At 34.8% G+C, this 23069-nt stretch overlaps 2 protein-coding genes across 6 annotated transcripts in view; one reads left to right on the forward strand and one right to left on the reverse strand.

The window, feature by feature from the left end:
- The window catches only part of LOC145680977 (liprin-alpha-2-like), a 339480-nt gene extending 321853 nt beyond the window's left edge, over window positions 1–17627 (reverse strand). Inside the window, exon 1 of one of the 4 annotated variants that reach the window (XM_081752217.1) lies at window positions 17071–17622. In XM_081752217.1, coding sequence (XP_081608343.1) covers window positions 17071–17319 — 249 coding nt within the window. In that variant the 5' untranslated portion in view covers window positions 17320–17622. Of the gene's footprint in view, window positions 1–17070 lie in introns of all 4 variants that reach the window. The other 3 variants (XM_081752215.1, XM_081752214.1, XM_081752216.1) reach the window with 3 other exon arrangements.
- Window positions 17628–17635: 8 nt separating this feature from the next.
- The window catches only part of fsd (transmembrane protein fates-shifted), a 54756-nt gene continuing 49322 nt past the window's right edge, over window positions 17636–23069 (forward strand). For both annotated transcript variants that reach the window (XM_081752212.1, XM_081752213.1), the window contains exon 1: window positions 17636–17857. In XM_081752212.1, coding sequence (XP_081608338.1) covers window positions 17788–17857 — 70 coding nt within the window. In that variant the 5' untranslated portion in view covers window positions 17636–17787. The remainder of the gene's footprint in view (window positions 17858–23069) is intronic.

Below are 23069 nucleotides of genomic sequence, written 5' to 3' on the forward strand. Positions count from 1 at the left end.
TGTTTATGAGACTGTCATTATTATGCGTTGATGAACACAATCAAAAGACAGTTCAATATGAATAACAGGATTATGGGAATCCTGTAATATACGTCCCTCGGATAAGGCGTTAGAGATGCCCTTCAAGAATTATATGTAAACTAAAATGTGTTATAGAATGTAAGCCTTTCTAATAGTTTCTGCAGTTCTGGTTCTATGAAAAATAAAAGCACTATGGGAAATATGGTAATTCTACATGTTTTCCTTAACAACGACTGTTTACATTAGACCGTAACTATCTTATTATATTATTGGTAACTCCGAGCAACTGTTTCTTTCCACTGAAACTCCTGACTGTTACGAGAACATGGGTACATATTTAGTGTAACAGTACATCTATTACCTATCTCCATATAAGTAAAACATTGTAAGTGACACATTTCTCAGTCAATTTATTAACAGGGTAATTTGTAGAAGTTCGAGAGTTTAATCACCAACACCTTACTGGAAATGTGGTAACAAAAATCTGAGATAGCCGTAATCAAGGATGCAAAACTAAATGAAACCAAGCAACATAAAGGTGTGTGTAAAGCGATAACATAATAAGAAAAAAAATCGATAACATAATAATAAAAATTCGTTCAATTTGGCGCATATCATTCCATTTAAAAAATTACTTGAATACACAACTTTTCTGGAGCTTGACATCCTTGCGAATCTATGGATGATAAGATCGTGGAATCAAGATCAAAGTTCTTTGTACAGCGTGAGAGAAATCATTATTGACAATAACAAGTATAATTACCGTGAGTACAACTTAAGCGACTGTGACGTTACGGAACTATTAGCAAAGTACACGAAAAGAAGAGATTGTGAACAAACTGAAAAGCCAAAGAGAAGACAATTTAAATACTTCAGCAGGTAGATGATGGTTTCTTCGTTTAAAAATGAATTTTCCACTTTCTTGTGTACTTGTTGTAAATAATAATAATTTTAAAAAGTGAGCTACTCATCTGCCATTTCTCAATTTCAGTAAGGTTAACCCCATATAAATGTGTCCCCTACATTGGCACATACGCATACCTAATTATTTCATTAATACTGTCAGAGGGTTGGAAATGAAACACAGACACAGTGCTGACGATATATTGATATCCTTTTGCAAGATGATACATGAAAGTGTGGAGCATGAAAATTACCAATCAGTTTTCAAAATATCCAACTTGAGCCTGCATGTAGACCCGGAGTCTGGCGGGCCACTCCTTAATGGAGTTACGAACAGTGTCGATGGGGAAGTGGCGAAGTACTGTATATCGTTTTTCAGATTACAGTCAATGGGCCAAGAAGTTTGACAATGTATTAATTTAATCATTTTATATCGTAGAGTAGGACTTGAGGAGAAACCTTGAATCCATTTTTAGTTCACAATTTTAACATCATCGTAATACATGTCACAAACTTTTTACCCACGCGCAAGAAGTGATAGCTCTATTTTTGAGTTCTCAAGAGGTATGAGGAATTGTCTCATGCGGATTTTGAGGAGGTATGAGCGTTGTCTTGTTTCAGAAGAGCAGGACTTTTTTGCCACACATCCGCTTCAACTGTTCGAAGCACAGGTTGGCACTAATGGTTTGACCGGCTGGAACGAACTTGTGAATTATTCCCTCATAATTCCAACAGATGCAGAGCATCAACGTCAGATTGTGTTCAGATTCTGGCACCTGGCCTTTATTTAACCACTGCTTATGCACGTTACCACTTAGGGAAAATACGTCCCACGTCGCACGTTATTATTCTCTTCAGACAAATGCAGATCACCCTGGCTTTGGGAATTTCTTGCACACATCCATCCGCCTATGTGCTTTAGCTGGAATGAATTTGTGAGGCACCTCTGGATGATTTTACCGAGGTCGTAAAAAAGACGAATCATACTGGACTGTGAGATACCGAGCTCGACTGATAACTTCCTAAATACTAAACGCCTAAAGAAAGAAAAAAAATACTAAACGCCTAAAGAAAGAAAAAAATACTAAACGCCTCATTCAGACATTAGAAATCTTTACACGTTTGGTAATCTAAAATTATAGAACGCATTTGCTTTTTTCCTGAACCTCCACGATGGATACTGCCTTGAGGTAAACATTTCTATTGTGTCAGGTGTGGTGGCTTGTCTGCTGCTGAAATTTACACCTATATGGACGAAGATTAATATAAGCAGGGTCGCTCTTGCCGAACTGGTCCAAATGTGGCAACCACACAAGGAGTGCCCTGGGAAAAGACGGGAGTTCTTTCAGTAGTCAACTTGGTGCAAATAACAATGAATGGATACTTGACATCAACTCTACGAATGGTCGCAATGATTTTCATGATTGAAAGTGTACGGAGTACAAAGCAATAGAAATTATTACATCATTTTCCCCTAGTTTCCCTGAAAAGAGGAAGGCGTGATCTGAGAATCAAAGATTTGGGATATTAAAAAAATCCTTCCCGGTCCCCATTCTTATCTCCGAGAGAAAGATCCATAGATGTACACATCAAAGTTATAGAAAGGAAAAGTAGAAAAATCTCAAAAATGAAAAAAAAAAATGAAAAAAAAAAACTATTCTAAACTTCATAGAAATTTGAGAAGTTACGTGGAAAGGTAAAGAGGAATTGCAGAACGAAGGAATATTTTCCTCAGGCAATGCAAAGGGCAAGCATAAGGGTGTGAAAGCTTACTCTTCCTAAACACCTAAAAAAGGTGTTGGAAGTAGAACTTGATGATGAAGCTAAGATTTAAAGAAAAGAGAGCTAATATAGTAATGAGCTGATTTACACGTAGACATTGAAAAGTGATTGATTTAAATCGATTGAGTTTCTATCATTTTAATATATGATTTAAATGAAATTTATTTGGCTTAAGACAAAATTAAATGCGTTGTTTCTATCATTCTGGGACACTAATCGAATGTAAATCTAAAACTCGCATCTTAACACGTATGACAGTGGGATCTTAATAGTGCAAGTTTATTCAAAATATTACTGTATATAGTTTTTCAGATTACAGTCAATGGGCCAAGAATTTTGATAATGTACCAATTTAATCATTTCGTATGGTACAGAAGACCTGAGAAGAAACCCTGAATCCAATTTCAGTTCACACCTCTAATGTCACTGTGATTCATATAACAGGTTTTTTTTATGCAACTGGAACTTCACATATACAGAAGGTCGATCCGCGTATATGTGTCCAATTTTACACCCGTACCCCTGACCACAGAAGCGACCGAACCAAGTGGTTAAACGCGTGTGCTATACCTGGAGGTCCATTCTATCGTCTGCCAAGCGAAACTGTGTATCGTGTGCATCATGGCTCCAAATGTGAACCATTTTTGGAAGGGCTACGTAATTGGACTTTTCCACGCCAAATAATCGGTTTCTAAAATTCAAAAGCAGTGCAAAGAAAATGGTTGTGCATTGGGTTCGACGACTATCAAGAACATAATCAAGCAGTATAAAAAAAGAAGACATACCAGGTAAGCATTCACCCACTAAGGGGTCGAGGATAGGCCTCTATGAACGCCATCTATCTGGGGAACAGTGGAAGTTTGTGGCCACACTAGATGAAGCATGAGTGTATCTATCAGATTGTGGCTAAATTCACTCGATAACTTACACTTCGCGAGATGCAAAAAGCCGTCCTGCGTTCATCCATCATTGCAAAGCAACTTTCTCGAAAGGATTTATGGTTGTCGCCGGTTACTCTTATCAGGGCAAGTTAACAATTCGTCAGGTGCATAAAAACTGTAAAATCAACTCTGCATTCTTTCAGCAACATATACTGATCCCAATTTATACAGATCTGCCTCGTTTCTTTCGGCATGCCATAAAGCAAGTGTCTGTGCATATGGATAAGGCCTCCTCACATACATCTCGTTCTACCCAGAACTTTCTGAAGCAGATGGAGACAGACACCGGTATTCGTGCTATTCCATTTCATGATATACCAGTGAAATCACCAGATGCCAGTCCCATGGATTTCTGCGGGTTTGGTCTACTGATAAGGGCACTTTCTTCTCGTCGTGTCACTACTCTCGGGGGCCTGTGGAAAGCCTGCCGGGAGGAATGGGAGAAGATTCCACTTACTGTACTTCGTCGTAATCTTCTACAGCGGAAGTTACGGTGCAGAGCTATTGCCAGAACACATGGCCATCACACTGAGGCCAACCGATGGTGGTCCCATGGGTTTTCATACGGTTAGTGCTATTTCAAAATTGGACACATATACGCGGATCGACCTTCTGTATACATAAGGTATAGTATCTACTTTAAACTGGAATTTTATCATGTCACTCTGTTGATTAAAATGCGTATCTTAAGGGGAATGAAGGTCCAAATTTATGCCAAAAATAGTGTCTGAGGAGCCTCTCAAGTTAGGAAAATGAAAGTTCGCATATAAAGTCCTCATTAAAAATAACTGGACGTGTGTTCCAGAGTTTTAAAAATGTCATTCCTAAGGAGGCGAAGTAAGAAAGTTCCATCAATTTTTCCTCCATATTCAAATCGACGTTGTGTCTCATGATCACGGGAAAGCTACTGAACTATTTCAAACGAAAAAGCCACTCTGAAAAAGAAAAAGAAAAAGCCACTCTTGTTTCGAAACATTTCTCTACTATAGGACCTTACATATTATACAATAATATTTGTCATGCTGAGTGCAGGTAACTTGAAATCAAATACTTATATTCATATCCAATTCATGCTGATATGAAAGTTTAACTTGAACGATTTTACAGTCTCAAAGCAAAAGATAATATATGTTTTAAAAAGGATATATACCCGCTGCAACGCAATGCAAAATTTTAGCAGTTTGCAAAATGGTAGAATATACGTACTATGAAATTATATTTCATCCAATTTTGTGAAGTGAATGCTGAGGATCAATGGGACCGCCTATTCTTACATGCTGAAACAACAATAATGTACTGCTATCAACTAACTGTCACGTGAGGGAAAAATTTTGGAAAAAACGTAACATAAACATCTCCGATTTAGTTTTTTTTTTTTTCCTCTAATATTATAGAATAAAAGAACTGAAAACCCATAGTTTACCAGTTTAGAAAAAGGAGTGATTCTTTTCAACCTTGCTAAGCAAACAACTGAAGTAAAGGTAAATTGTGAAAAACACAAATGAAAAGGGATACTTTTAATGGTTTCTTTGAGGGGCATAGACTGGAACGTAGTATAAAAAGGCAACTACTTCGAGAAAGAAATGCAGGAAACTGGAAAACACTCGGTTCAGCCAGTGCAAACGAAAAAAACCTACTTAAGAATCCTTAATACTGAACAGACATATCAAACAGATTCATTTTATCCTTCAGAAAAGATTTTAGAAAGTTCGAAAAACGCGAAGATGCTTTTCGAGCCGACACCCTCTCAAATCATAAACCTTGCGAGACAAAGTCGAAAAATGAGAAACAATTCGTAGAAATAGTAGAGGATTTTTTTTTAAATCGGACAGAATAGACACATAGGTGGGGGAATTTATTGAACTTTGCATGCACCAAGCTGCCGTAGTAGTTGAAGTGTATCGTGAAAAGAAGGTTACGTAAAAGTTACAGAAGATGAGAAACAGAAATATGAAAATAGCACAATAGCGGGGAGCAAATAGATATGCAAGAAGTTAAATAACAAATTACAGAGAATAATTTAAAATAAAATGTGAGAATTAAAAAGGACAGAGAAATATACAAGGAAGTAAAATCGGTGGAAATTTAGGGAGAATCAAGATTTTAGAAAAATAATAATGCAAAGGCAACAGGCAGATCCAAGATTTAAAATGACTGAAAAATATACTGGGGACCCGTATAAGAGCAGCTGAAGATAAAAAAACGAAGCATATATTGATATACAGGGTCTACGATACTTCGAGACGAGTTGGAAAACCAATATTCGAGATAAGAGATGGAAATATAGAGAAAGCGAAGACAGAATTGCTTCGAATCTGTAACGAAATATATGAGACGGGGCAAATCCCAGGGACTCCCTGAGACAACGATAATATATACATTAGCTATGAAGTAGAACCCAGAAAGATGTACAAACTATATTGGCCTCGTATCATATGCGGCATAAACGATCCTTTAAGTATGAAAGGGAAGCGCACAAAAATTGCTACTAGCAAGATTAATCGATGCAGATTAATCGACAGTAAATTTGCAAACTATGCGAATTCAGTATTCCAGTCGAAGTAGTAGACCTATAACTTTCCTCTGCAATAAAGAACAATGTGATTGATAGAACCTGATAATCGGATGCTGAATCCGTATCAAAAATAGTTTCTCGCTCTCTCTCACACACAATTATTACTATATACGAAACATTATTGAAACCGGTAGTTTACTAATTATAACAACTTCCGATTTCAGTAGAACAAGAAACACCATGAAATCTATTATTGGATTCGAATCTCCACAGTTTTCGATCTATGGGAATCAATATCAGAACCAAAAATGGTAGCACTTTTCTACCACTTCCGGTTGCAAAAGAGCGAAGAAGTTGGAATGGAACCATCATTGAAGTGTTAATTCCATTATCTAGATTTTTTTTTTTTTGAAACTGGTAATCCTTTTAATAATTAACTGCATTTCGTATCTAGTATAGTTTTTTTTTTTTATTATGGCCGTCAACGAAACCGGAAATCCTTAATTTTAACCACTTCTGGTTTCAATAAAGAGATAGAGCTGAAGATGAAAGTTATCCTTGGTTGCTCAATCCACAGTAAAATGCCATTAATTTTTTTTCTATAGGTAAATCAATACTGAAATCGGAACTAGTTATAAATTTCGACTATTTCCGGTCTCGGTAGAGAGACATGGATGAGAATGGTATATTTTTTCAACTGCAAATCAACTGCAAAAATACTGCTTATCACTATTAATTATAGTTTTGCTCTGTGACGATGAACGTAGAAACTGGAAATGACTGATTTCTACCACTTCCGGTTCAAATTGAAACAAGTCTAACGGAGAAAATGGAACATATTCCTGGGATACTGAATCGATTCCAATAAACCGATTCACGATATATTATGTAGCTTTTGCTTTGATACCTGTCGATGACGGACAGTCGAACAAAGCCGTTATAATATTACTGATACTTTTGCATAGCATACCGGTAATTGCGAAATCTAGAAGGGAAGTGTATACTGTATTCACTGATCTAGACAAGTCTTTTAACACAGTGAACTGCAAAGTCTCGATGGGAGTACTGAAAAAAAAATGGAAAGATTTGGGCTGGAGCAGAACTAAAAGATTTACATCTGATAAGAAACAACGCGAGTGGAAAACTAACAAAGAAAAACATTATAAGTGGAACGAGAGTGTGACAAAGATGTGTATTTCACCAGCATGAATATATACATATAAAAGAAACAGTGAAAAAGACTACAGGAGAAAAATATCCCAGGGAATAAGAAAGTATTTAGATCTAACTGAATTTGGAACATTTTTATCAAAGAAGACCTGTACTGAACGTATCCTGAAAATAAGTATTTTCTTTTAACCTATCACAAAATCAACAGTCTCAAGAATTTAGAAACACAACACATTAGACCTAAAGAAAATGCATTTGCGTCTACAAGAGGTGGGAGACACCAGACAATTATTTCAACACATATTTTCCATTATAGGTAGTCACATGAAATATTACAAAACTCGACATGGAAGCAATTAAATGGCATACAAAATAGCAAGAGTATTGACACCATTATTTGTTCCAACCGAACTAAGAAAAACTATATAATTTGCATCAACTTCTTTTCTCATTTGAACAATACTACAATAAAATCCATCTCCAATGAGCATGACTAAAGCATATTTTATCCACAGAATTACAAACTACACTGTATTCCGTAATACGAAGCTCCAGCTAGACTGTATCTACAAAATCGATGACAAAATGAACGCTGTTACTGTTAAGTTCAGAGTAACTGTACTTTTTGCAAAAATATTCATATGTAGTGACAGAATTGTATTTCAAGAGCATGCTTTTAACACAAGGGAAGTGTATTTTGACAATGAATGGAAGCGCCGAAAAAAAAATTCAAAGACATACTGAACGAAAGTAGCTCATTAGGTAACAGATATACTACCGTTACACTTGTTTAATGCTTACAATAAACGGATGTTAAAAGTCTTGCTACACCAACTAAAAACGGAAAGATAACATAAATATCGATAAACAATATGCTCCTTTTGACTAGATCGGTTTGGCGAGCTTTTATTTCTATGGCGATAATCCTAAAGCCAGCATAACAGTTAAAAGATAAGACATCTCGATTTCAGCATTAAGTGTTATAGAAGTCAATGACGTAAAAAGACTTATGGAATGAGAACGTGGGAGAAAACGAGTTGATTTAATGATATCCATGAACACGACGTAATCCGAAACAAGGTCATTTTCCAGCGTCATACAAAAATTCAGAGTTCTACAAGACTCCTAATAACTTTGTACTTAGTTTTCTTCGTAACATAATAAGGTGTTCATTACTACTGAAATGTAAAATAATGGGAAATTACTGCAACATTCCCAACTGGCAATTGCTAATTTACGTTATGTAACAAAATAGTATATTAGCTGATTACTATCACATTAAAAAAAAAAAAAATCAAATACCATCCCTCAGATACTTCTGAGTTAATTAAGTTTCACGTTACAGAGCGCAATCTCATGAACCCAACAGAGCATACGTTTTCATATTGAAATACATCCATGTAAAATTAAGAGTGAGCATTGGAAGCTAAATTTATCGATAGATATAATGATTTCTGAAATAGTTGTCTTTCTACTTCCGGTTAATACTAACTTTTTTGAATGTTTTGTATGATAAACTATATATTAGTATGTCACACTGATTAAATAAAGAGGGCTTTAGTCTGCATTGGTACTGTCAGTTTGTGTACTCCTACCAAGCAATCGTATCTACAAGTCCGAAAGCATGCGGCAACCTGTATCAGGTAGTCACTACAAGCAAGCACTCCACATTGTCTGGTTCAGGGCAGGGCGAATCTGCAGGATCCAAGTGGCAGGCATGGTAACGTAAAGGGAACTGCATTCGTTTCATCATTCTTTACACAGTGGTTTATTCTATTAGCTGAAACTAGTGCTAATTTTCATGTTTGTGCGAAGATACTAACTGGCGATGCTAATAGACTGCTATAACGGAACTTGTAGATGAAACTTTAAAATGGAAGGCTCAAAACGAATGACTGATTATTATTACTTCAGGTAACAAAAATTACAGAAAGATACAACCTCATTAATACTGTAAGATAAAAAATAATATCAAGTACTGAGTATATGTTAGAATAGCCTAAGCTCAAACAACCAATGCCGAACCCACTTAAGCACCCACGTTATTCACTTTCTGCATACGTTCCAACAACTCCTCGTTCTCATCCTCGGTACATGTACTTGCTAACTGACATTTCCGTTCGAAGAAAAACCACTATAATCCACTGACACCAAAAGGCACCTTGAACTTACTTTAAAAGAATCCACTTAAAAGAGTTCCTTTATTTCATTTCATGCAAACAGCATTACGAATATGCACCGCAATACTATCACTGATTTACTTGTTCAATTTGGTTCATACCTTCCATCAACAGTAACCATAAAAATTTCACGGTTATTGTTGTAGAGCACTACAAGCAATATAGTTTCCAAATATATATTACACAATCTTCAAACTCATGTAACACACGTTAATTAATATATTCTACATATGAGTATAATTACTGAAAAAAAATTTCATTTGTAAATTGTGGCATAAACAAACATAGTAAAATTCATATTAACAGTACCCTGCAATGTCTTTGCTGACCGACTATTGACGCTACTGTAAACGTGCGTCTAAACAACACGATTAATTCAAATTTAGCATTTCTTTCCAGTATCGAAGGAAATATTTGAGAGGTGAACTTACAATTCCGGTGGGAAGTCATGTGGAACGGATTCAACATTTAAGTTGTAACTCCATGTCTTGTATAGCCTAGCATCTTAAACTCCAAAGCAATCAACCTACCGTAACATTCTCCTTAAAACCTTGCTGGCATCTCTATCTACATTGCTGACACGGAAACTTCAGATTTAAGGGGCAGGAAGTTACGCCCACTTCACGATCCAACTGACCAAGTAAGTTTGCGGTGAACAACATCGTGTTCGTGGGTTTTCTTGGGATACTTCCGTTTCCTCCCCCTTTCTCATTAGACTAATTCTTTCATTATTATTCACTGCCTTAATCATCGTCTCCCTAAGCCTAAAAGGGCATAAACGTGGGACGTTAAACTGTATATTTCTTTTCCTCACAGGGGAATGTAAGCTATATTTCTTTACTTTTAAACGTTTAAACTAAACTCTACGTAGATACAGGAGGTTTTATAGAACGCGTCTGTCCGTCAACAGGTAACAGAGCAGAAACACTAAAAGACAGCATGTCTCTTTCTTATATCGCTTCTGCATCCTAAGAATAGGTTTCAGCCCGCCCTTATTCCTTTATTGAAACTGAAGGTGTTGGATATACCACTTCCGGTTTCAGTAATAAATCGAAATCAATCTTCTATTACAAAACATGGCTTTCATTGACAACTACAGAACAATCTGGCAGTGTTTTACTTTCTCCTGAGCATATGAAAATACAAATTTAGAATGTCCTGGTGAATAATACTGAGCCCAAACTTCTTGCGTTCAATTTTCTACATAGCACAGAAAGAGTCACAAAGATTCAGTGTTAGATGCAGTAAAATCTAACTGGCCAGTATTTCAAAACATACAATTCTTTTGTTTTCAAGTACAAGGGTATATTTTGGATAGCTATCTGCAATGTATATAGCCTCTCTTATACTTTATTGCAACAGCTCTTTTAACAAAAACAAATCAAATAAATAAATGAAAACAAGACAATGAATATTTCGAAATGATAAAATATTTTTCAATGCCCACGTGGACTAGTGAATTCAAGCTGAAAATATATAACTAAGTTAAGCAACAAGAGAGTAATGTTGCTTCTTTTGAAATAAATCATATTTCTATATTTATGTTACGAAGCCCTGACTGATTCCAAATTCTCTATTGAAAAAAACTATCAACTACGACTGTACCACAGAGAATTGAAGGGGTAATTTGAATAAGGGCGTATCGACCTATTTCTGGTTAAATGAGATATACATATTTTCTGCAAGTTTGAGCATGTCCGTATCTGTCTAGGTGGTGTTAAATTAATATCTCTGCTCCGTTACGAACGCCTGTCTCGCGAACGATGGTTAACTGGATAAGGGCGTTTGTTTTACTGCTCTCCTGAAAAATTGAAGAATTGCTAGTTACGCCCTTATCCAAATTTACCCCTCAATTCATTTAACTGGTTCTGTTTACAACTGTAAAAAGCATCATTATTCACGCAATAAACGTGAACATATTAAATGTATTCTTTTCTTCCTCGCCTTAAATTACCACACGTCTTAAAATTATTAAATGTTAATGCTGCAGATTATCTTCAATGCAAGCGTCCATACAATGTTTAATAACCAGCCGTGATGAATGCAATTAGTTTTACTGGGGTAATTGTGTTAGCTACAGGCTCTTCGCTACTGGAGAATCAGAACATGTTACAAGCAGATATCTTGCAAAAATATAATACTGTAATTTAGCGGAATGTAATATTCGATGAACAATCAAAGACCATTCAAACTCTTTAAACGTGAAGAAAACTTCTTGACTACATATTCTATCCGCTCACGGGAAAGAATGCCTGATCTTCACTTGCTCATAAACAATGTAAAAATATTCTACGTTCGTAACCCCTTGGCAAAACATGCAACTGATTTCTCTTTTCTCTGACATATCAAGGTATCTGACTTAAAGAATCCAAATTTGAGTGGATTAGAATATGCTAGCTGAAGTTAGTTAAGGTATCAAATGATTGAATGTATTGCCTACAAAAGGGTCTGTCAACCTGGAGAACATGAAGGAAGGTGAAAAAGATAACGCACGCTAATAAGGATGCATTTATTAAATTCCCAAAATTAATCGACGGCTCCAGAGCAGGTACTGTGACTTATAGTGAACCATTATACACGCCTTGTTTATGAGCATACGCACGGTCACTGACGCGCCTACTCCCGACGGACGAATCCTCTCTCTTCTACTCGGGCCCCATACTGCGCTCCTGCTCTGACTCGGTAAGATAGCATTCGTGATTTTGTAGCCATCCCGCATAAGTTGATTTGTGTTTTATGCACTGTAGTTTTTATGTCATACATACATACGGTACTGAATGTAACTTATAGTCATGACTGCATTACACTTACAAATAACGAACCGTAACCACTACCAAGTGATTTAGCAAGAAACTAAATAATATCCAGATGTAGTAGCAGAAAAATAGTTATAAAGACCATTTTGTAGGGCTTATTTTTTTTTATTTCCATATTTGTTACTAAATACCCCAAAGAAGTTAGCTACAATTTTCAACAAACGAAGAATCGTTTAAATAACAACTGTAATAAAAATAGAATGAAACTTGTGAAACTAATTAAATTCAAAAAATAGCTATTTGCAGGATTGTGCATCAAAATTGTGCACATGGCTTACATGCTCACAACTGTGAGTGATAAGCAGCAACAATCGAAAACCTTATTATAATCCGGAAATTACTTATATGATGATATCGTATGACAAACGGTGACTAGTCATATGAAATAGGTTGAGAAAACCTTGTCTACAGTAACCTTATGAAAACGTACGATTTTTATTCTGAACAACGAATAATAATCTCCATTGGTAATGGTAGTCTAGAGATGCAAAAAAAGCCGGCTTTTTTGAATCGATGGTTTTTTTCACATAAAAAGCCGGCTTTTTTGGGAAAAAAACGAGAATTTTGGAAATTTTGGCTTTTTTCAACTTCATGATTTTTCTATCTAAATAGCTTTCTTATAGTATATTCTATAGTTAGATAAAAATTCCATGACCTGAATGTGATATTTCGCTCTGAAATTCACCATCAAGATGGATGGAGCACATGTTTTACGAATTAAAGCTAACATGAAGAATGTAGTATTTGAGAGTAATTTTAGAGGCTATTTAACTTTATTTTAACTTTTGAGTTATCGACATCTTTTTTCTTCTCTAGTTTGTCATCCGTGTTTCATTTCTAAGAGCTTTTAGTACTCTAGCTTCTAGCGCAAAAGTTAAACTTGCCCGTTTTTCTATTTATCCGTCAAAGCGTACGTTTTTCAATATATCCGTCAAACCGTACTTCCACATTTCTGTTATACTGTAGCTGTGGAGTGATTTAGCAATAATTTTCCGGACACAACCTTGAATACCAATTTATACAAATAATCAGTAGCGGATTTAGAAAAGTACTTTAGGAGGGTTTTTTCTGATTGTTTCGTTTCCTAAAAAGTCCTAATTTTACTTGGGAAGTGCTTGAAGTTTATGAGTACAGGCATAACTAATATTTCGTTTCGTTTATATGTTTAGCAATAATCTTCCGGATACAACTTTAAAAATCATTTTATACTGAGAATCAGTGGCGGATTTAGAAAAGTATTTTGGGAAGGGTTTCTTACTAATGTTTAGTTTTTTTTAAACATTCGTAATTTTTATTTGACGGGAGCTTAAAGTTTATGAGTAAAGGCATAAATAATAGATATTTCGTTTGTTGCAGACATTCCGTAACTTTGGGGAACGGGCTTCAGTCCGAAAGACCGCCCCCCTAACCTTCGCAAAACCGTCACTGCTGGTAATTAGTAATAATAACGATTTAAAAACAATAAAAAAGGAAGTCGCCCAACTCACAGTACACGCACTATTTCTACATTCACAGATGGAATGAAGAAAAGCTTTGTCAGAATGGTCGAATGCTGGTTGAATCCCGGACTTCCCGATAGAAGCGCAAAAGCTAATCACTCAGTCATGTTTGTTGTGCAGTTGTAATTAGCTTAACTTAAATATATTTCGTAGTCTTTTTTTTTTTTTTTTTGGGGGGGGGAGTTCCGTAATGATATGTTGAATCCCTCTTGTTAAAAATTCAGAAAACTTGAGGATTGGGTAAACTGTGATGGTGGTTCTATAAAAGTTAACTGTAGAATTTCAAGAATATACAGAACCAAAAGCTCTAGATGTGCAGCCTTTAAGTGTATCATATAAATCTAAGTATTTCTCTTATTTTTTATTTTAATTTTATTTTGTTTCAAAAAGAGGGTATGGAATATTTTGAAGTAAAAATACTACATACTATTTTGCTAGTTATTTGTGTATTCTTTAAAAAGAAGTGTTTACTTTTAGGGTTGGCTGATTTACACCAACTTTTTTTTTTTTTTTTTTTTTTAATAACTGGTTTAAACCACAAAAATAAAAAGAATGAAAAATGCGAATCGTGTGAACTTCATGGTAACGTTTCCAGATATCAAACCACCTGCAATAGTTTTATTTCCCTTTCACCTTTTAATCAAGGTGTCCCATGTTCAATTCTCGGTCGAACCACAATTCTTCTTTCATGCGTAACCCAAGTAGCGGTTCGGATGTCAGTTTAAGCGAAAGTCTTCTCCTTGATAACCTCGGTATTTCGTAAGGATGTTAAGCCTAAATATACGAAATAAACCAAATTGTATATTTCTACATGCCTAAATGCGTGTTGTTTTATAAAGAAGCCAAGATTGCTTAAATATATTGATAGAAATTGGCAAAATTTATCGATTGCCTACGTAGCTTCCAACATTAGCTTGGATTGGACTTTCAATGATATCTACGTACCGGTACTAAATTTGTAATTTAATACCTCAGTTTTAGCGTACTGATTATGGTACGTTGACCTTTAAATTTTACATGCAAAGCAATAACAGTATTTTCCCGTTATTGTCTTACATTTCAAGTAATGACGGGATTTTCCCAATGGCTAAGGCGGGAGATTCTCAACTTAAGAAATTTACTGACCGCACTTCTTTAAGCTTATGGGAATTCTTCCGGCATAACCCCGCTGTTGCATAATAACATCAAGGCGAAACAAACTTAGACTATTTCTGTGAATATGTAATATAAATACATAAAGCAAAAAATCTAAGTCAAAAAAGCCTGGTTTAAACCAAAAAAGCCTGGTTTAAACATCCCCCAAAAAACGGGTTTTTGGCATATTCAAAAACAACCACGGTTCTTGCCAACTCTGCTTACTTTTGTATATAGGAGGTTAAAAAATTCTTATTATATACATTGGTTAATCCTGTGGAATTCATAATGTAAATATGTTGAAGAAAAATTGTTTGAAATATTTTTTTCGAAATTCATGGTTTATTTTCGATGTTTTATATTATTATCAGCATCAACCACTAATTAAATGAGTTTTTGTGTTATAGAGAAGCGATACAAAGTCTGTTTTATCAATTTAAAGCAGTATTTTGAAAAAAGCCCAAAATTTCCGAAGCAAAAAAGCAAAGCAGAAAAAACCGAGTTTTTTTCCAAAAAAGCCGGTTTTTTTCCGAGCCCTTGCATCTCTATGGTAGTCTATTATTTAAATAAATAAATAAATAAATAAATAAAAAAAAAATACGGAATAGATATACACTGTACGAAAATGAGATATGCGAAAGGCGGTAGTGACTTTAGGGACTTTCACAGTAGGCAGTATTAAGGTAGTATTCTGTCTATATTTTAGAAAAATGGAAAGAGCATCTGGAAGGCGTCTTGACCAAATACTTATTCAGATATTCGATTCAAGAGCAGGATATCGTACACAATGTTTTAAAGGCAGTTTCCGATTTACAAAAAACCGCGACGGTAAGTAGAAATTCCAATTAAACCTAATCTAACCCGCATATAACGTTGGCATGATTTTACATTTTTTTCTTTAAAAAAAAAAAAAATCAGAATAAGCTTTTGCCTTCAAAAATACAAAACGTCCAAAAGGACACGGAAAACCTAATGTAAGGAGAAATGATTTGACGGTATACTTTCACTAAGCCCTGAATACATTCCATTACAATATACTTCATGCCATACAGTAACATAAACCGTGACCATTCTTAATATCCAATTATGGGTTAAATGTTGCACAAGAGTGTAGGAAAGGAAAGAACCTAAACTAAGCTAACATACTGTACTATCCTCTACCCTACAACTCTATCTTTGGAGTATGTTTAGTACAAGGGGGTCCAGAAGCACGAAAAAACTCAACATTTACAGAAGAAATGAATGATGCAAGTACTTAGACGTAACATAACGTAACCAAATCTAACCTGTCATAAAATAACCTAAGCTAACCTGAACTAACCTAATATTAGTAGAAATAAGCGAAATTCTACTATTTTTTGGAAAACTATGCAGGAACCCCTACACTAATATAATGCAAACTAAACTAACCTAACCTAACGTAAACTAACATAACCTACCCTAAACTAATCGAATGCGAACAGAAAATAGCCAAATTCTAACTTCTTTTTAGAGAAAAGAGCTGGACCCCTTCTGCTAAACATAGGCCTATCTTTTAATTCATTGATTAAAAGAAAAAAAAAGAACACTACACAGAAGTTTTCCTGTGCAACACAACAGCCCTAGTTACTACTGACCGGTAAATAAATTAGGTATAAAACTATAGGTATCCCATTTTATTACAAGCGAAAGGCCTATCTACCATGAATATTATTTACGAGATTATCATATTACACTTTTGAATTACATATAGTTACTATTGAGAAGCTAACATGGATCAAATAATAATAATAAAACATCTGATTCTCATCTGTCATTTATACCCTTGTACTTGATAGAAAGGACATCCCTGAATTAATCGATGACGACCGAACCACGCCTTTTAATATTTCTACGGAACGTAACATGAAAATCTTAATAAAACCTCTGTTACAAAAACGATTCAATCTATTGTAACTCTCTACGAAGGGAATAACAATTTGCATGTACTTTTAATTTAAGAACATTCAATTTAATGTGTCGTGCGCGCGACGCCATGTTTTCTACAATTACAGAAGCCGCTCATGCTAGAATCAATAATACATTTACACATCACTCATACGAATGATAAGATAATTTTCTTTTACTTACCTGTGGTAGATTAGCAGAGATTTGCCGCTGAAGAGAATCTCGTTCCTTTTCAACCTCGGTAAGCTTCGCTTCCGTTTCAGCAAGCCGCTCCTGTGTTTCGCGGAGACTGTCCATAAGCTTGTCGCGCTCGTCCAACATAGACACCATAAGCTGTTCAAAATTGGCATCTTCCCCGGAAAACTGAGAGCTTCTTTGGCTTATACTATCCTCAGATATAGTAGGCATAACATCACACATCATATTCCACATTTTCGATTATTCACGGAAGCACCCACACCTACGAAATAAATACTATTCTGCCGAAGCAATGACAAGCGATACAAACTGGAGATCTAGCAGAAAGTTTCTCTTATTGTACAGCACATGCAGTTAATGTATTACCTAAAACTTGTACACTGATTAATTAAAAGTTTCTTACACGAGTAAATACACAAAACAATACTACAGGGATAGCATTTCACACACATTCTTGCCGAAAAGATATCTAGTCCCACCTACAAAGCTCCAATAAACCAGTCCTACAACGACATTAGTCGATTCATGCGGCCATTTTGGTATATGACGTCAGTTGTTGTCACATGACCTGACAGTCCAATATGGCAGTCGAAAGTGGTGGACGGTTTGTTCGAAATTTTTCCTTTTCTGTTTATTTTCTTCAAGGTGTAGCAGCATGGAATATAGAAAACGTGTAGTGGGTGCTAACTTTAGCAATAGAAGATGTCGGGGGCGAGCAAAAAGACGGGGAGAAGGTTGAGTTCGCAAAAAGCATTGGACAAAAATCTTGCAGGTACTGTTTAGTATTGCCAGTAAATATGCTGGTTCACTGTGTTCATTCTCAGTTATATTGAAATGTTTTCGATTTTAATTCCATCTCCAGTGTATATCCGTATTTTTTTAAAAAAATAACTGTAGTTTAAACATATATCATAGAGATTAAGAGTTGAAAAGTATCAAAAAGATCACTTAAGAATGTACCCTTGTACTTAATAGTCTTTTGACATCTGAGTTTTGTTTTGAAATAGTGTTTCTTTAATGACGTTCATAGCAGCAGATATTTTTACGTACAGGTTAAGTTTAAGAAAACCACTTGAAATAATTCTTGAAAATTTAGAATTATTTCACTAATTTTATTCTTAATGTGCTTCCAAAATATTTTCGCTGGGCGACATCACAACAGCTCACTTGTCATAGATTAAGTCTAAGGAGCCACCAGGGGATTACGCCGGACTATATTAAAATCTCAAAAAAAAAAAAAAAAAAAAAAAAAAAAAAAAAAAAAAGAGTATTCAGTTTTTCCCCCAAAGTACTACGTTGTGACCCCGGCTCACTTGGTATTGTTCGAAATATAGTGTGGATGTATGCTATAAAAACGTCCATAAAACACCAACGAATGATATCTAACCGAGTCAGGGCAGAAGCTAAGAAGGGGTTTCCGAGCGTTAGCAAGCGTGCGCATCCGTGGGGAGCAAGCGCGTCAGCGGCGGTGGGTATACGTATAAACGAGGATGTTGGAGAAACACTTTATATGTGTCATAAAATGCATGGCTTATGTGTTGTACAGTTTTGGAGGAGATACTGAATGTCATTCAAAGAAGTACCAGAATGTATTAAATTAAGTTAAATTCGATTGGTTTTGGTTAGATGTTTCTCTTCTTTTCTATATTTCATTTCGTTTCCACACGATAAACTGTTCATCTGTTTAGTAGACCTGCTTTTCACACAGTTTCAACGACTGACACTCCTTGATTTCTATAACTTCATAAAACTCAAACACCATATGTCACAATTTTGTCATTTGCGCACCATTTCCACACTGCCTTTCCCATAAATCATAACAAGTACCTCCGCCAAGTAGTCCCATCCGCCTCCATATATAGTGCCGCTTACATCAAAAGCAGCTAACAACAAGTATTTTCTTAACTTCAACTATTCTCTAGCCTGACACACTCTCTCTTCCTCACAAACCAAATTAAATTCCCTATATCATATAATAAGTGAATTAATAGTGCATAAAGTTTTTTTATTAACGTGGAAGAGAATGAACAATTAAATAACATTTTTCAGTGCGAATATTTGGTACGTGGAAGGTGAGAGAATAGTTAAAGCATCCAAAAATAAAAATAACATGAGGCCAAGGTAGTGTAAACTGAAAAATAAACTTTCTCACAACATGCTATAACATAACACCCAACTAACCTCAATATGTGCATTTGTAATCTAATCTGTTGTTTGCAAAAAAAAAAAAAAGTTAAAAAACAAACATCTGGTGATGTTTTGGTGGACAAATAAACAAATTTTTCAAGACTAACCAAAAAACAAAAATAACCTCTATATTTGTATACATAACAATAGAGATGCAAGGGCTCGGAAAAAAACCGGTTTTTTTGAAAAAAAAAACTCGGTTTTTTCTGCTTTGCTTTTTTGCTTCGGAAATTTTGGCCTTTTTTCAAAATACTGCTTTAAATTGATAAAACAGACTTTGTATCGCTTCTCTATAACACAAAAAATCATTTAATTAGTGGTTGATGCTGATAATAATATAAAACATCGAAAATAAACTATGAATTTCGAAAAAATATTTTAAACAATTTTTCTTCAACATATTTACATTATGAATTCCACAGGATTAACCAGTGTATATAATAAGAATTTTTTAACCTCCTATATACAAAAGTAAGCAGAGTTGGCAAGAACCGTGGTTGTTTTTGAAAATGCCAAAAACCCGTTTTTTGGGGGATGTTTAAAGCAGGCTTTTTTGGTTTAAACCAGGCTTTTTTTTACTTAGATTTTTTGCTTTATGTATTTATATTACATATTCACAGAAATAGCCTAAGTTTGTTTCGCCTTGATGTTATTATGCAACAGCGGGGTTATGCCGGAAGAACTCCCATAAGCTTAAAGAAGTGCGGTCAGTAAATTTCTTAAGTCGAGAATCTCCCGCCCTAGCCATTGGGAAAATCCCGTCATTACTTGAAATGTAAGACAATAACGGGAAAATCATGTTATTGCTTTGCATGTAAAATTTAAAGGTCAACGTACCATAATCAGTACGCTAAAACTGAGGTATTAAATTACAAATTTAGTACCGGTACGTAGATATCATTGAAAGTCCAATCCAAGCTAATGTTGGAAGCTACGTAGGCAATCGATAAATTTTGCCAATTTCTATCAATATATTTAAGCAATCTTGGCTTCTTTATAAAACAACACGCATTTAGGCATGTAGAAATATACAATTTGGTTTATTTCGTATATTTAGGCTTAACATCCTTACGAAATACCGAGGTTATCAAGGAGAAGACTTTCGCTTAAACTGACATCCGAACCGCTACTTGGGTTACGCATGAAAGAAGAATTGTGGTTCGACCGAGAATTGAACATGGGACACCTTGATTAAAAGGTGAAAGGGAAATAAAACTATTGCAGGTGGTTTGATATCTGGAAACGTTACCATGAAGTTCACACGATTCGCATTTTTCATTCTTTTTATTTTTGTGGTTTAAACCAGTTATTAAAAAAAAAAAAAAAAGTTGGTGTAAATCAGCCAACCCTAAAAGTAAACACTTCTTTTTAAAGAATACACAAATAACTAGCAAAATAGTATGTAGTATTTTTACTTCAAAATATTCCATACCCTCTTTTTGAAACAAAATAAAATTAAAATAAAAAATAAGAGAAATACTTAGATTTATATGATACACTTAAAGGCTGCACATCTAGAGCTTTTGGTTCTGTATATTCTTGAAATTCTACAGTTAACTTTTATAGAACCACCATCACAGTTTACCCAATCCTCAAGTTTTCTGAATTTTTAACAAGAGGGATTCAACATATCATTACGGAACTCCCCCCCCCCCCCCAAAAAAAAAAAAAAAAGACTACGAAATATATTTAAGTTAAGCTAATTACAACTGCACAACAAACATGACTGAGTGATTAGCTTTTGCGCTTCTATCGGGAAGTCCGGGATTCAACCAGCATTCGACCATTCTGACAAAGCTTTTCTTCATTCCATCTGTGAATGTAGAAATAGTGCGTGTACTGTGAGTTGGGCGACTTCCTTTTTTATTGTTTTTAAATCGTTATTATTACTAATTACCAGCAGTGACGGTTTTGCGAAGGTTAGGGGGGCGGTCTTTCGGACTGAAGCCCGTTCCCCAAAGTTACGGAATGTCTGCAACAAACGAAATATCTATTATTTATGCCTTTACTCATAAACTTTAAGCTCCCGTCAAATAAAAATTACGAATGTTTAAAAAAACTAAACATTAGTAAGAAACCCTTCCCAAAATACTTTTCTAAATCCGCCACTGATTCTCAGTATAAAATGATTTTTAAAGTTGTATCCGGAAGATTATTGCTAAACATATAAACGAAACGAAATATTAGTTATGCCTGTACTCATAAACTTCAAGCACTTTCCAAATAAAATTAGGACTTTTTAGGAAACGAAACAATCAGAAAAAACCCTCCTAAAGTACTTTTCTAAATCCGCTACTGATTATTTGTATAAATTGGTATTCAAGGTTGTGTCCGGAAAATTATTGCTAAATCACTTCATAGCTACAGTATAACAGAAATGTGGAAGTACGGTTTGACGGATATATTGAAAAACGTACGCTTTGACGGATAAATAGAAAAACGGGCAAGTTTAACTTTTGCGCTAGAAGCTAGAGTACTAAGCTCTTAGAAATGAAACACGGATGACAAACTAAAATAATCTAGAGAAGAAAAAAGATGTCGATAACTCAAAAGTTAAAATAAAGTTAAATAGCCTCTAAAATTGCTCTCAAATACTACATTCTTCATGTTAGCTTTAATTCGTAAAACATGTGCTCCATCCATCTTGATGGTGAATTTCAGAGCGAAATATCACATTCAGGTCATGGAATTTTTATCTAACTATAGAATATACTATAAGAAAGCTATTTAGATAGAAAACTCTTGAAGTTGAAAAAAGCCAAAATTTCCAAAATTCTCGTTTTTTCCCCAAAAAAAACCGTTTTTTTATGTGAAAAAAACCATCGATTCAAAAAAGCCGGCTTTTTTGCATCTCTACATAACAATAATATTTATTAAAAAACTATTTTTTGACTGGTTTAAAATTCAAAAATATGGTGCAAACTAGTTGTAACAAACAAGGACATTTACAAGTATAAATAAAACAGATTTTATAAACCAAGGAATCATTCATTCGGAATCAATCAATCATTCATTCGGCTTCCACCATTTTGGATTCACTTCGTTCCGTTCAGAGCTTCAACATGAAGTCTCTGAGTAGCTGTCGTCAAGACATTAAGTATAAACTCAAAAAGAAAGTATAACTAATGTATGCTATAGTATAACAAGTCAAAATTATCTATTAGCAATTTACATGCTTTTGTAGTTATTGTATGCTTCTTTCTTTTAGTACCGTAATATATTTGTGCATTTGACTTATGTGTAATTGTTTCTTTTGTTCTGAATATTAATTAATTACATTATGCATTCTTCTTATTATTTTTATTCAATCTCTTTTATTCTACTATCTGTCACATCTAAATAAAATGTCATAAATCATTTGGGTAATGGTCTCCATAAAACAGGCAATACACTATAATCCCACTATACTACCCGTTCCATTATTGTGGTATACTAATACACTTTACCCATTACACCGTTACAAAAATCAATTTTATATTATTTTTTTTATATATATATATGTTGCCTAATTCACCTGGTAAATTTTCTAAAATTGGACCGGCGATACAGCAGTTAACCCGCCACTATTTATTGTTGAAAAATTAGAATCCTGTCACGATTTACGTATTAATAAAAGCGTCCGGACATTTGTCATAAAAATTTCAGTGACAAAACATAAACGAACAGAATTATAATAACCATTGGAATAAGTTATTAGTTTAAGCTACTTTTGACCTTAGTACGTTGGTTTGGAGTGTCGGGGTTTATCGGAACTTAATCCTAAGTGGCCACTAAAAAGCACAAATGGTATCTATCCG

Source organism: Thermobia domestica, chromosome 3 (assembly GCF_964235325.1).
Source record: "Thermobia domestica chromosome 3, izTheDome1.hap1.1, whole genome shotgun sequence".
NCBI lineage: Eukaryota > Metazoa > Arthropoda > Insecta > Zygentoma > Lepismatidae > Thermobia > Thermobia domestica.